General features: G+C 46.8%; 1 protein-coding gene across 6 annotated transcripts in view; it reads left to right on the top strand.

Moving 5' to 3' along the window:
* The window catches only part of LOC138246155 (zinc finger protein 514-like), a 105,340-nt gene that overhangs the window by 44,767 nt on the left and 44,599 nt on the right, over positions 1-15,974 (top strand). For 5 of the 6 annotated variants that reach the window (XR_011194233.1, XR_011194232.1, XM_069200440.1 and 2 more), the window contains one exon: positions 4,224-4,337. The exons of the other annotated variant lie outside the window; for it this stretch is intronic. Coding sequence is in view for 3 of the 5 variants with exons in the window: in XM_069200440.1 (XP_069056541.1) it covers positions 4,224-4,337 (114 nt within the window). In the remaining 2 variants the exon portion in view is untranslated. The remainder of the gene's footprint in view (positions 1-4,223; positions 4,338-15,974) is intronic. 6 annotated transcript variants of the gene reach the window in all.

Below are 15,974 nucleotides of genomic sequence, written 5' to 3'. Positions count from 1 at the left end.
TGAAAGCAAAAAATCAATCTGGTTTTCAAACTTCTGCAACTATTTGCATTTAATCGAAGAGCATTCTGGGAGCATGAGATGCATGCTCAAATCTTTACATCTGGCAAATGCACCTGCACATTTGTATACTGGAACCACTGTCAGTAGTGCAGTCCAAGGTTACAACATGTATTTGGAACACTCACCCTAATGATAAAGGCTTTGAATTAATGAAACAGAAATGCAAGTTCGAACAGCATTAACATATGGACACAAATATTACCTCAACAGCAGACAATTCCTTTACCTGCTTTGTAATGTGGTCCTGTAAATTGGCAGCCAAAGCGTTTTTGCTGCTTGGGGTTGGGACTACTTGACCCAAGGACAAAATGAACCTGAAAACTTGTTGACATTCACCGCAAACAAAGTGTCCTGGACATCAGGCTATAGGAATTCCACACCCCTGCAGCCTTTTTAATAGCAGTAACCTCACTCAGATGTGTCGATGAGCTCCAGCACTAACCTTGGAATAACCTTTCTTAGAACTACACAAAGATAGGGTAGTCCTTCGTGCTAAACCAAAATTCCTCTCAAAGGTAGTTTCAGCTTTCCACCTAAACCATTTGGTTGAACCACCAGTTTTCTTTCCACTATCTGATTTGGTTGCAGAAAGGGCTTTGCATACATTAGATGTAAGAAGAGTGTTAATGTATTATATTGACAGAACCAATAGCTGAAATTTCCAAAACAGCTACATGGTCCACTTCACACACTCTCACTATGCACTACTCTGTGGATGTCTTAGCACGCCAGCAAGTAAATGTAGGACAAGCAGTTTTATGTACCCTTTTTTAGACAACTATAACAACCACAGGTGAGCCATTGATTTCTGAAGGGCACCTCTTTACAGTCTATGCAGAGCAAATGTATCTACAGCCACCCATGCCATTGAACGGATTATGTTACTTACCCTGTAAGCATCTGTTTGTGGCATGTAGTGCCCTGCACCCTTCACCACTCCAGCCTAAGCTAAACCAGTCTACTCTGCACAACTCCACTCTGCGCATTGTACTCTACTCCACTACACTCTGACAGTACACACTACGCTGATGCACTTTACTCTGTAACACTCAACTCTATGCCCCTGCACTCTACGCCAGTCCAATGTACACCACTCTAATCTACGCTATGCCACTCTACTCCACTTTGTGCCACCCTACTCTATGCCACTTCACTCTACACCACCACTGCACTTTATGCCTGTGCGCACTGTCATTGCACTCTGCCACTGCACTCTACTCTGCATCACTGTACTCTATGCCATTGCTCTCTAGGCTACTCTACAGCACTGCACTCTCTGCCATAGAACTGTATGCCTCTCTACTCTGCACTACTCCATTCTATGCTACTCCACTGTCACTGCACTTTATGCCACTGCAGTCTGACACTGTACTGTACTCTGCACCACTCTATGCTATTTTACTCTGTGCCACTGCACTCTATGCCAATCAACTCTACTCTGCCCTCTGTGCCCCTGTTCTCTGTGCCACTGTACTCTGTTCTGTGCCACTCTGTTCTGCGATACTCTGTTCTGCACCATTGCACTCTATGCACCACTCTAATCTACGCCACTGCAGTCTATGATGCTGCATTGTGTGCTGCTGAATTCAATGCCACTGCACTCTACACCACTATATTCTGCAACACTCTCCACCAGTGCACTCTACACTATTCCAGTGTATGCCATTCTACGTGATTCCACACTATGCCACTCCTATACATGACACTCTGCCACTCCACTGTATAACAGCCTACTGCACCCTTGACCACTCCAGTCTAGGCCACACCATTCTACTCTTCACAACTCCACTCTGCACCACTGTACTCTACACCACTGCACTCTATGCCAATACACACTACGCCGATGCACTTTACTCTGTAACACTCAACTCTATGCCCCTGCACTCAACACCAATCTAATGTACACCACTTCAATCTACTGTGCACCACTGCACTCTATGTGAATGCACTCTACACCACTTTATTCTATGCCACTGCACTCTATGCCACTCTACGCAACTTCACTCTACCCTGCACCATTACACTCTGCGCCATTTCACTGAACTCTGAAACAATCTACTCTATGCCACTGCACTCTACGCCACTGAACTCCACTTTGCAGTACTCCACTCTACACCACCACTGCATTGTACAGTAGTGCACTCTGTCACTGCACTCTATGCCACCACACTCCACATCACCGTACTCTATGCCACTGCTCTCTAGGCCACTGTACTCTACTGTACTCTCTGCCACAGAACTGTACGCCACTCTACGCTACTCCACTCTGTGCTACTGCAGTCTATGGCACTGTACTGTACTCTGGTCCACTCTATGCTACTCTGCTTTGCACTACTCTACGCTACTGCACTCTATGGCACTGAACTCCACTCTGCGTCACTTGACTACTCTGCGCCACCCTACTTTGCACCACCCTGCTCCATCCTACTGCACTCTATGCACCACTAAAATCTATGACACTGTAGTCTATGACCCTGACGTTTATGCAGCTGAATTCAAGGCCACTACACTCTTTGCCACTGCACTCTGTCACTATACTCTGCAACACTCTGCCAGTGCACTCTACACCAGTCCACTGTACACCACTGCAGTGTATGCCACTCTACGCGATTCCACACTATGCCACTCCAATACACAACATACTCTGCCACTCCACTCTTTGCCATTCCACTCTTGGACACACCTTGCGTCTCTCGTCTACCTTTTTAATATAAATGAGACCTATTGGCTTTGCTAATGCTTGTAAAAAATTGGTACAGTGACGACTGATACCAGAAGGAGGGGATAACAGTGACCTTTGATGCATTCAGTACCCCAGAAAAAATAGGTGCCAACACGGCAGAATTTTGTTTGGACAAATCCTCTAGAACTTCATCTGGGCTTGGTGCTTTACCTGAAGGACTCTCTTGAATTGCCGGGATGACTTCTTGCAAAGACAAAACTCTTGTAGCATCACCTTAATGGGCTTCTTTGTATATAATCCCGAGGCAAGAAACCTTGTCCTTATTCCTGGAAGAACACTTCAGGTCATGATGTAAATTTATTTTGGCCTACGAGTCGTGCCGATCAAACCATTTAAAAACAAAGGATCCTCCTGAGAGCTCTGAAAGGATCCGGTGCTTCAGAGGTGTTACAGACCGCATTTCGCACAGTTAAGGGCCCATTAGTAATATTCATACTCACAATAGATGACTTTTATTAGTTGATCTAAAATTGGTTCAAGGTCATTACAAATGTCGCAGTCAAATTAAATGTTATTTGGTAGGTTGTTAGCTGTGCAGGCACCTCACATGCACAAGGAGCAAGTAAATCTTCAACAAGTATATCAATGAAAAGTTAGCCTGACCGTGAAACAATGTAAACATGACTGCTCAGCTTCCATTTGGCGATGGGTATAGACTGGAAGGGCTGGTAGGAAACATGTGATGCACATCATCAAATGTAACACTATTTTTTTAGATTTCCAGAAACATGGTGTGTCTATAGAGATCGATTTTCATCAATATGGGCTCATGTTCTTTTGAAATATTCCTGTCTGAATGTCAGATGCATGGTGGGCGTTAGGTGGTTCATAATCTGCTTTCTTTTATCTTAGCTCTGACCTGTGATGTTCCAAAGAGTCTGTGTTATACTTATTAAGAGTTATGCAAACAATTGGTATTTTGGGTAATGAATGACATCTACAGAAAGTAGTTAACAAAGTAACTCCATGCTAGAGGCTCCTTCATGTTACAACTTCCTGGCTTTCATATTCATCTCAGATGTGGTTTAAATGTTAAACTAAGTTTCATGTGCAAACTGTGGAGAAAGGTAGGTTGTGCCTACGCTGCATGCTACCATGCTGACTTAGCCTCAAAGCATACAGTTCCTGCTTGCTCTGTCCAGCTTCTGGTTCTTAAACCCAGTAATATAAAGACATCTCTGGTCTTAGATGATCTGAGGTGCTAGGGAAACATGTATTTTCTTCTCCCCATTGTTGAGTTTGAATAGGTGATATTATGCTGCATGTATATCTATATACTTTGAAGTCTCTGACCTCTTTGTTTGTGTCCAGTAAGAGATTTGATAGTCCTTGTAAGTATCAAAGTAGCTAGTCCTTTTCATGCAGCTTACAATGTTATCCCTGGTGATATAGCTTTCAGTTTTTGTTTGCTCCCTAACAGCCCATCCAGTTGTTACCTCTGTCTTTTCATTGAGGGTAAAACAAGAAGATGAGGCATTTTGCACAGATTTTCTTCCATTTGAGAGAAGTAAAAGAGTTAATAGTCCAATAACACGTGAGTATGAAATATGCTTAACCTCATCTTTAGTTAGTATCTTTAAATAAACCCACTCTCATATGTCCTCATTACTGCTCCTAAGGTATATTCACACATGTGGTCTCAGGAGTAGCCCATTACCCTCATTAAATTAGAACATTCCAAACATATTGACCATCAAACCCTCATTGTGGTTATTGTCCGTAAAATAACGGGTCACTGCGGTGAGTATTTGATTTTATGTATTCATTAGATTCTAAAAGCTTCCACTCACTTGTGCTTTGTTTGATGACATTGGCACAGATGCATAAATCTGGCTAAGGAATTTTACTTCTTGTAATCGCACTCACGTTCTAATAAATGAGAACATTAGCTATCAATTAATAGCTACTAAACTACCAGTCAGCAGATGCATTAAAGTAATAGCCAACTCATTTTTTATGTTTATGAAAAAGAAAGAATATTCAGTCTCACAGCACTAAACGCTATAAAGTTCAATATGTATGACAATAGGATTGCAGAACACTGTGCTCCATCAGTGAGGCATGTTCGCAGTTTTCCTTCCCAGTAATCACCCTCCTTCCAGGTAGGGTTAAGAGTCCCAACATTACCGCCCTCAGTTGTCTATGGGATCAGGCTCAGGTACAGCTCACTCAAACGTTCTCACTTGTTTTTAATATGCAGCCCAGTTTAGCAGTCCTTAGTTTTAATTTAACAGTATCAGTGGATACCTTGCACCTGCCTGCACCTTTGTGTCTCTCAGCCCTGAGAGCAGGCTAAGCCCTGTGATTTATTTGCACACCGCTTTCATCAATCAACGGTAGATGATCGATGGAGTTGTTACCCCCACCTTTACAGCACAAACTCCTTGCTGCAGGGCTCTTTCATGGGCTTCTCCATAAGGTATGGCAAGAAGGGTTCTGTGAGACAGGTCTTACCTTTAGCACTCAGCTGTGCGGCAGCAGCCTTCTTGACCAGCTAATGGCTAGCAGTCTTCCAAATGTTATTGCTGTTGCAACCTCCAGTTCAAAACTTCTCGCCTTCTTAATGGCGGCCGATGCGCGGTGCCCAGAATGACCCCTGACCTGACTTAAGGCCAAGAACCACTCTGGCCGACGAGCAGCTCCACCAGATTGCCCTCGTGCTCCTAACCCTGCCCTCGCTGCTGCCGCAAGTTCGAGGTCCTCCACCACCCGCAGGCACCCGCCTGCGCCTCATCCCTGGTGTCCAGTGGTAGACGTAAGTATCGTGTGTTGGTCTTGTTATCTCGTGTGTCTGTATTTCTTCTGTTTTCTGTGCCCGTTTTCTGTTTTGTTCTGTTTTTCTGTTTTGCCTTTTTCTTGCTGTCTCTGCCTTTTTGCTGCCGGTTTCTGCTTACTGGTTCCACCTGGTTTCCCCGTCCCCGCGGCTGCGTCCCCTGCGGCCCTGCCCCCCTCGCGCCCCTATTCCCTCCTCCAGCCTCCCAGCTGCTCCTCCCTCCCACCTCCCCTTCTTAATGGCGGCCGCTGCGCGGTGCCCAGAGTGACCTCTGACCTGACTTAAGGCCAAGAACCACTCTGCACGACGAGCAGCTCCACCAGACTCCCCTTGTGCTCCTAACCCCCCCTCGCTGCTGCTGCAAGTTCGAGGGCCTCCACAACCTGCAGGCACCCGCTTGCGCCTCATCCCTGGTGTCTAGAAGTAGACGTAAGTATTGTGTATTGGTCTTGTTATCTTGTGTGTCTGTCTTTCTTCTGTGCCCGTTTTCTGTTTTGTTCTGTTTTTCTGTTTTGCCTTTTTCTTGCTGTCTCTGCCTTTTTGCTGCCCGTTTCTGCTTACTGGTTCTGCCCAGTTTCCCTGTCCCCGCTGCTGCGTCTCCTGCGGCCCCAACCCCCTTTCGCCCCTATTGACCGCCGCCTCCCAGCTGCTCTTCCCTCCCTCCCGCCTCCTCTTCTTAATGGCGCCCGGTGCCCTGAGTGACCCCTGACCTGACTTAAGGCCAGGAACCACTCTGCGCAACGAGTAGCTCCACCAGACTGCCCTCGTGCTCCTAACCCCACCCTTGCTGCTGCCACGAGTTTGAGGCCCTCCACCACCCGCAGGCACTCGCCTGCGCCTCATCCCTGGTGTCTAGTGGTAGACGTAAGTATCGTGTGTTGGTCTTGTTATCGCGTGTGTCTGTCTTTCTTCTGTTTTCTGTGCCCGTTTTCTGTTTTGTTCTGATTTTCTGTTTTGCCTTTTTCTTGCTGTCTCTGCCTTTTTGCTGTCTGTTTCTGCTTACTGGTTCTGCCTGGTTTCCCCGTCCTCGCCGCTTCGTCCCCTGCGTCCCCGCCCCTCTCGCGGCCCCATACACCACCGCTTCCCAGCTGCTCCTCACTCCCACCTCCCCTTCTTAATGGCCCCAGCTGTGCGGGCACGCCAGAGGCATGCCCCTCTGTGCCCGTTCGCGCCTGGACCGCGCCCAGCGCCTGTCCCCCTGTCCCCCTGCCCCACGCACCTCCCACGCCTCCAGACGCCTCTACACCACTGCAGAGCTCCACGCACTCAACCCCGGCCGGCCCACCACCTGCGCCCAGGCTGACCTAGGCACACCCAAGGACCCTTTGCCTGCCTCTCATGCCGCTTCTCCTGCAGTCAAGCCACCAAGCACCACAACAACGCCAGACACCCCAACCATCTCAGCTGCATCCTCCTCAACACCCCCTCTGTCCACAAGCACGCCATCGAACTATGGGACCTCCTCACGACAGCCTCCCCTGACATCGCCTTCTTCACTGAAGCATGGATGAACCCCTCATCAGAATCAGACATCGCCATAGCCATCCCTGAGGGGCTACAAGATCACCCGAAGAGACCATATCAACAAACCAGGAGGGGGAATCGCCATAGTCCACAGAAGCTCCATCAGGATCTCTGCCAACACCAACGATGCCCTGGATTCCGCAGAGCACCTACACTTTCAGATATACATCAACGCCAACACCACCCTGAGAGGAACCCTCGTCTACAGACCACCAGGCCCCGCCCCCAATTCTGCGACGCCATTGCCGGCTCATTCAGCTCCCACGCCCTCTCCTCCTCGGACTACCTGCTCTGCGACATAAATTTCATCCTGGAGAACACCAGCGACTGCAACTCCGCTGCCCTACTGGACAGCCTCGCAAACCTCGGCCTCAAGCAACTCGTCATCTCGCCTACCCACTCAGCCGGGCACACGCTCGACACCATCTTCTCCTCCAGCAGCCACATCACCTTCACTCATACCACCGAACTCCATTGGCCCGACCATCACTGCGTAAATTTTTCCTTCCTGCAGCCCCCCACCCACCACCAACAGCATCCGATCCTTCACCGCAAGTGGAACAAGATCTCCAAGGAACAGCTGATCTCCAACATCGCCCAGTTCCTACCACCCAAAACCAACGACCCCAACACCGCTGCCCTCACCCTCAAAGAATGGCTCGACGACTGCGCCAACACCCTCGCTCCACTGAAGAAAACCAGCAACACCTGCATCAACAAGAAAGCTCCCTGGTTCACCGCAGACCTTCAGGCCTCCAAACGAGAATGCCGGAAAGCTGAGAAAACCTGGCACAAAGAACAATCAGAGAGCAACTTCACCGCCCTCATCAGCCATGCGCAAACACCACCAGCTCATCTGGACCACCAAAAGATCTTTCTACAAAGAACAAATAGACAACAATGCACACAACAGCAAGGAGCTATTCAACGTCATCAAGGAACTCACCAACCCAAAGTCCTGCTCCATCGACCCTCCCCACTCACAAGACCTCTGTGACTCCCTCTCCATCTTCTTCAACGCAAGATCACAGGCATACATGGAAGCTTTGCAACGCCGTCCACCACCACCACCACCACTGACATGGTCAACCCTATCGCACCCTGCTGCACAAACATTCTGAGCGCCTGGACCCTCCTCAACAATGAGGAAACCATCAAAACCATGAGCACCATACACTCCGGCTCTCCCACAGACCCCTGCCCTCACCACATCTTCAATAAGGCCAGCCAAATCATGACTCCCCAGCTCCGGACCATCATCAACAGCTCCATTTTCCCAGAAAGCTGGAAACACGCCAAAGTCAATGCCTTGCTCAAAAAGCCCAAAGCCGACCCTGAAGACCTCAAAAACTACTGATCTATCTCCCTAATTCGTTTCCCCGCAAAGGTCATAGAGAAGGTATTGTCAACAACCAACTTTCCCGCTTCCTGGAGGACAATAGCCTTCTCGACATCTCCCAGTCTGGGTTGCGCAAAAACCACAGCACCGAGTCCGCCCTCATCGCTTGCACCAACGACATCTGGACTGGCTCACCTCCTTCCTCTCCGAAAAAAACAGAGTTCGCCTCCCCCCTTTCCGGTCAAAGGCCACCAAGACCATATGCGGAGTCCCCTGGCATCCTCACTCAGCCCCACCCTCTTCCATATCTGCATGGCTCCGCTCGCCAACATCATCCAACACCACCGCCTCAACATCATTTCCTACGCTGACAACACTCAACTCATCCTCCCCCTCACGAGGAACCCCGCAACCACCAAGAACAACCTCCACACCGGACTCCTCGCTGTTGCCAACTGGATGACAGCAGGCCACCTCAAGCTGAACTCAGAAATTAACGAGATCATCATATTCGGCCCCAACAAGTCAGCATGGGACGACTCCTGGTGGCCGGCCACCCTGGGGTCACCCCAACACCCTCCACCCATGCACGCAATCTCAGCTTCATACTAGACTCTTCCCTTTCCATGACCCAGCAAGTCAACGCCATCTCGTCCTCATGCTTCAACACCCTTTGAATGCTCTGCAAGACCTTCAGGTGGATTCCTGTGGAAACCAGAAGAACGGTCACCCTCGCCCTCGTGAGCAGCAGACCGGACTACGGCAACGCCCTCTATGCGGGATCGCAGGCCAAGCTCCAGAAAAAACTCCACCGCTTCCAGAACTCCTCAGCACGTCTCATCCTCATCCTCCCTCGCCACAAACACATCTCCGCCCACCTTAGAGCCCTCCACTGGCTACCCGTCAACAAAAGGATCGTCTTCAAAATCCTAATCCACGCTCACAAACCTCTCCACAAGCCCAGCGGAAACCTTGGTTTCCACCCGCCAGCCCAGCGGGAAATTCTTAATGGGTCCGGCGGGGAGGTAGCCAGTGTGGGGGCAATGTCGTTGGAAGTTCGGCGGATAGTGCAAACCGTCCGCCGAACTCCTAATGAGGCCCTAGGTAATTAGTTAATGGTAGAGAGTTACCTCCCCTCACCACTAATCAAACCTCTTCATCTCTCTAGGTAAATGTGAATGAGTAGCCCATGCATAGCTCGAAATAAGTGTTGTAGGGTAAAGTTGAGGTACTCAGACCCACTGCCGACCCTAGGGAGCTGAAGAAATATGCACCCACTTCTCTGCTCCCTTTCCCAGCCAAGGTAACGGAGAAAGCCATCAACCAGCAAATCACTGATTTCCTCGATACACACTGTATGCTAGACCCATCACAGTCTGGATTCAGAAACAACCACAGCACTGAAACTGCACTCTTAGCAGCCACGGACCATACTGGACTGCGGAGTCACCGCCGCATTCATCCTCCTCAACCTCTCTGCCACATTTGACACTGTCTCCCACTCCACCCTCTGCGACAGACTGCACAACGCCGGCATCCCAGACAGAGCCCTGGACCAGATCAGGTCCTTCCTCACCGGAAGAACACAGAGGGTCAGACTACCGCCGTTCACATCAGAACCTAAAGACACTTGCTGCGGAGTGCCCCAAGGACCTTCAATCAGCCCAACGCTTTTCAACGTCTTGCCAAGATCACCAAACAACACAAGCTAAACATCGTCTCCTATGCCAATGACACCCAACTGATCCTCTGCCTGTCTGTGGACTCTGCTCAAGCCAAGAGGAATTTCCACAACGGGATGAGAGCAGTCGCCACGTGGATGAATGTCAGCTGCCTCAAGCTCAACTCGGACAAGATGTAGATCCTCGTAATCGGCTCCACCCCTTCTGCCTTGAACGACTCCTGGTGGCCCACCGCTAAAGGTAATGCCCCCACTGACCACGCGTGCAACATGGGCATCATCCTGGACTTCTGTCTATCATTTATCGATGACCCACCAAGTCAACGCCGTCTCTTCGTCATGCTTCCACACTCTCTGACTCCTGTGGAAGATTTTCAAATGGATTCCCCTAGACACTAGGAAGACAGTCACCTATGCACTCATCACCAGCAAACTGGACTATGCCAACGCACTCTACGCCAGCATCACCAAGAAACTTCAATCAAGACCACAAAGAATCCAGAATGCAGTAGCCAGACTCATCCTGGACATCCCTGACACAGCCACATCTCCTCCCACCTCAGAGACCTACACTGGTTCCCAGTCAACAAGCGCATCACATACAGACTCCTGATCCACACCTTCAAGTCACCGCACAACATAGGACCGGCATACTTCAACCAACGCCTCACCTTCTACATACCCAACAGATGTCTCAGTTCCTTCTAGCTTGCCCTTGCAGCCGTCCCCAAGATTCGGAAAAGCACAGCAGGAGAAAGATCCTTCTCCTACCTAGTAGCCCGGACATGGAACTCATTGCCTCTCAAGCTCAGACAGACTGCATCACTGAAGCAGTTCAGGAATGACCTCAAGACCTGGCTCTTTGATTGAGCAGCACACCCACATACAGTGCCTTGAAAACCCTATGGGTCTTTAGCCGACTCTACAAATCCATGATTGATTGATTGATTGAAAGATGCATTTCTCGCTGTTGCAATAAGATGTGGCTGTCAAGCTGGGCCAGTAAGTTGTACCAGAAAGTAGAGCACTTTAATAATATTGCATATTAAAATTACAGTAGAAATTGGGACCAGATAGCTATAAGCACACAAAGCAAATACACATTAATAGGATAATGCAACAATGTTTTGATAAAAGTAGGGTACTTGGCTATAAACATAAAATGATTGTGAGCACAGGAATAAAATCATAAAACACAACCCACTATTATTTCAGTTACTTTAATAATACAAAACAATTATTCAGGCATTGTTCACATAGGTTTACTAGTCATAGCCACAAACCAATCACAAACTACAACACAACAATGTAGAATAGCAAGCGTGCTGGCAAAATCGGGTTACTTTGATTTCCAGACATTTCTTAATCGAAATCCTGTTGTTTGAAAACAAATTAATAAACACAGTGACAATTGAAAATACAGTGAAGCTGGACATGTCTCAGAGTTCTGGAAAGTGAGCTACTGCAGTTGCAAAGAAAAACCTACCTGATTTGGGGTAAAGTGGTGTTGGACCCTGCAATGGGGGATGTTACGTCACATGGAAGCTGTGAAGGCTCCAGATTTGTGGCTCTTCACTTGTTTGGAGGGGGTGGTTTGGGGGAGTGGTAAGCTTGGCACAACTCTCACTAATGAATAGGATAAAGAACAGTGTGACCTATGGCAGCTGTTTGCAAGCCCTGTGGGACACAGGGCTCCCAAAGGCAAATTTAGATCAGGCGAGCATGCAGACGAAGTGGGTGCTTTGTTGTGGTGGTGCACTGTCAACGAAGAATAAAGACAAACAAGTCAGCAGAGGGATGAAGTGTGCTCATCAGGCAGAGTCTACACCTGATGTTGTTTCATTGAACAAACCTTCCTGTAGTCTTTGTGAGGGATAAAGAAGAATTCAAAACAATATGTCTGTCACTTGACTTATTGGACTGCTGGGGTCATCCATGCAGGTAGTTCACCATAGCTTCAGCATGACTTTCAGGCTACGGGCAGCACTCAGGTCTGACACACTCTGGAAGCTCCATCAACAACATGGTCCAAGCAAGTATGTGTCCAAGAAGATGGCAATACGCTGGAGAAAGGCTCCAAATAATTTTCCTGAATCCCAGATGTTGGGCAGCATCCCTCTGCCAATCAGTGTCTGCACACTGAAGGTAAAAAAAAAAGACAAATCGAACTAACTGGGTTGAATAGAGCTTCTGCCCACAGGGGAATGTCTGGGAAGGGCACTTCTTGCTCTCTTGTGAGAATGCTTTGTGGTGAGCACTGCCTGCATGCAGCTGGTGAGGTATAATAACATCCAGAGGATGTGAATGCTTGCACCCTCTCACACTGTACTATTAGAAACAAAGAACAGAAGAGGAAGAATTTGGCATGATGCTGTCATTTTTTTGTCGCCTTAGCAGATTCTAGCTTCTATCTTTGAAGGGTAAGTCCATCAAACATATAGAGATATCGGATGAACTTAGGGTAACAAAGCGACTGGGACACTGCTAGAAAACAAACAATTTCCAATGCCCACATGCTCAGTATTACAAATATTATGCACATAATGTATGCAAACATTTCAGAATCCTGGAGGGAACTTAGCTTTGCTGTAGACTAAAGGCAAATAGGTGTAGCTCCTTCAGCCCAAAGACCTCCAAATGCTACCACCAGAGTCGGGACTGGGAAACCAATACAGGATCTGCCCATCTCTGGTTACATCAACAGGTGTACCTGAGGAGCACTGACTCTGCAGTGTGAGAGGTTCCTCTGGATACGGAGCACTACAAGCTCTTGCTGAAGGTAAAAAAAAGAAGTTAATTGGAATACACAACTTAGAATGGGCACAAGAGAAATACGTTGAAGCCGGTAATTTTTAGTGCATAATGTCAGATTTGCTTCTTTCACAGTAGCTTGCTTACATACTTCTCGTGACGAAGAGGTGAAGCCCTTATTGTGTGGGGTGTGAATTATTATAGTTTTTTGTTTTTAAAGATAAGCAGTGGTTTTTAAAGATCATAAGTTAATTGTGTACTAACAAGGTGCTCTTTTGTATGTGCTAGCCCAAAGGCTTTTCGCCAGTGAGAATGCGTCAGAGTTAGCTGTTTTAACTTGGGTCCACAGACTGTTTATTCATCGGCTAATATTAACTTTTTTTTTTAAATATACATAAAATGGCAACAATTAAATTTATAAAATGCTTTGTAAACGTGACAGTGTCCTGAGCTTTGTTGCTCGAATGTGAATTTACCTTGAAAAAACAAAAGACAAGAGGTGTTTTGCAAAGCAGGAACAGTTAGTTTAATTAAACATTATGGCCGGGAGAACAGTTACAGAAATGGGGTCTGACGACTGTCTCAAGATACAGTTGATCGAAGAGGTGTTTTATACATTTCTCTGAATTTCATGAAACAATTACAGCATTCCTTTGTAGGGTAAGGAATGTCAATAGTTGTCCTAGAGTCATAAATAAGGTCCCGATAACAAATGCAGGTGGTTCTTGACATGAACACAATGAAGGCCAGTGGGTAACATGTTCACGTTTCTGGCCTGAGGAGTGTGTGATCACTACGTGTTGCTGTGTTCTGATTGGCTAAGTGTTCATAACTTCATGTAGCATTTGACTTTTTGGTGTTTTGGGAATGCGTGCACCCCTTTGACTGTGTGTTTTATTGGGGCCAATTTCCTTGGACCAATGTGGTGTCACTGTGCCTATCTGCAGGATTGATCTAAGATTCTTGTTCACACGTTTGTCTGCCGGCTACATGCCACCCCACCTGTGACCTGTCAATCAGTAACTTGAGGCCTAGGTCGCAGAGCCTCTCTGACTGCATACTTCTGTGTCGGGGTTGATGGAAAGTTCATGACGGGTGAATTGAATAATGGTGACACGATTTCATTCTTATATATGAATGGATCGTGTGCACCAGCATAAATTTTTCCAATATTAACAGCTTGATTTGTGGGTGCAGCATAAGTACAGTGGATAAAAAGTAGTATAGATGACTAATGGCCTTAATTGTAGTACATACATGTGATGACTAAGAAAGCATGCATTAGGACTAAAAAAGACAAAAGTGATATGGTAGCGATATCACTATGTCGTTAAACCAAATTTTAAAAAGATCAAACCTTTCCATTAAAATCTCATTATTTGTATGTTTTCTTGTGAAGTAAGTTAAATATGTGTGTATTTGTTTGATGTATACTTGTTTCTGCATTTTTTGTGTATTGTTTTAAGATGAGGTTTAAATAGTATAAATTGCCTAGGGTCTCCGACTTCCAGTAGTGATTCTGTAGAGGTCCACAGAAGTTAAAATATTAGGAAATGTTGTTCTAACTAGTAGTGATTGTTTTTTTTTAACTGGTGAACATAATGTCAGTGGTCCTGTGTGTAATGGAGTTAGTTCAGTATCATGCCTGAGATCAGTGATAAGTTCTTGAATTACTTGCTTTTGACTAAAATGACTTAAGCGGCAGGACGTTTTTCTAGCTTTTCTTCAATGAGTCCCTTGTTTTGTTTGCATTTCCAACGGTCACTAAGCATTCTGTAGAAATTTTTACTAGGGTGCATAATGGTATATGGCCGACAAATTTTTTTGAGACTTTGAGGCGACATGGAATTTTTCCGCTGGAAGTTTTTCTTGTGCTTCCTTCCATATCCTTTCAGTGGCACTGATCTGAAGGAAGAAGAGTGTTTTTTTGGATGCTCTTATTCTGTCAGTGTGTCCGCACCTTCTTTAAATTCACTCTCTCAGTACATTTGATATGTTTGCTGGTAGTAATGTGTCTTCTTTTTCCTTTTGTGTGTCTCCTTCGCGCTCATGCTCATGGCAGCTGTGGTGCTTTGAATTGACTTGTTTTTCATTGCCATGCCAAGAGTGGCTGCTCCATCCTACGACTCCTCGCACGCTTTCTGTACTGCAGGGTTGTCCTGCTAGTAGGATTGTTTTCTGATAGCCTGCTGTGTCTCGAGTCCTGCTGGCAAACGCTCTGCCCTCCTCAGCCATGGGCAGCCTGGCCATATACCGCTGCCAAAGCCAAGCCGGTCTGGGTGCTGCAATGTTCACTCTCTCTGCAGGGTGCGATTATTTCGGGTGAATGCACTCTAAATATTAGGTGAGCTGTGCTCTTACAGCCTGAGAAGTTCGAAAATCGATTCTGACTACATGACCCATCCATTATATGAAAGTAACAGACTTGTCACTTACATTACTCTGCTGCACGAAACACAAGTCTGCTCCAAATAGATATGATGAGGATGGGGCATCACGGCCAGAGATGCCGACTTTGGAACTGGGGAACAAGTTTCAAGTCTCGGCATCACCTCTGCATCCTGTGATTCTGGGCAAATCACTTAAACTTCCTATGGGTAAAAAAAATTAAATATATATATATATATGTTCGATGGCATGTGTAGCTGCAGATACACATGCTGTGCACATCCCGCCATCTGGTGTTGCTCATGTAAAGAGCTGAAATACCTTTGGGTCACATTTGCTCTGTATAAAATTGTTTTAAAAAAAATCTAACTGCTGGTTTCAGTCTAGTTTAGTCCTGTGGATTCTCAATCAACACGTTTTTTCCATTGAAACAGCTCCTGACAATATTTACTCGATTACGACAATATGGATGTTTTCATTACTACAGGGGACCTATAAAATTATCGAAGCGGTCAGCAACTTGGGGAGTGTCAAATTCCTGGTTGCTCCATTTAAAGTTGCAGCTTCAGCAAAAATACACTACAGAGTCGTTACTGGGCTAGTTGAATTGCACTACAGAGACCGATCCAGCTAAGTGCAAAATATCACATATTCTCTATTCAGATCTCTCTGAGACAGGCTAATTTAGCAGAGACTGGCTTCTCTACAGCAGAAT

Source organism: Pleurodeles waltl, chromosome 7, assembly GCF_031143425.1.
Source record: "Pleurodeles waltl isolate 20211129_DDA chromosome 7, aPleWal1.hap1.20221129, whole genome shotgun sequence".
Classification (NCBI taxonomy): Eukaryota; Metazoa; Chordata; class Amphibia; order Caudata; family Salamandridae; genus Pleurodeles; species Pleurodeles waltl.
Note: the sequence above shows the minus strand (reverse complement) of the source record. Positions and strands in the feature narration are given on the sequence as shown.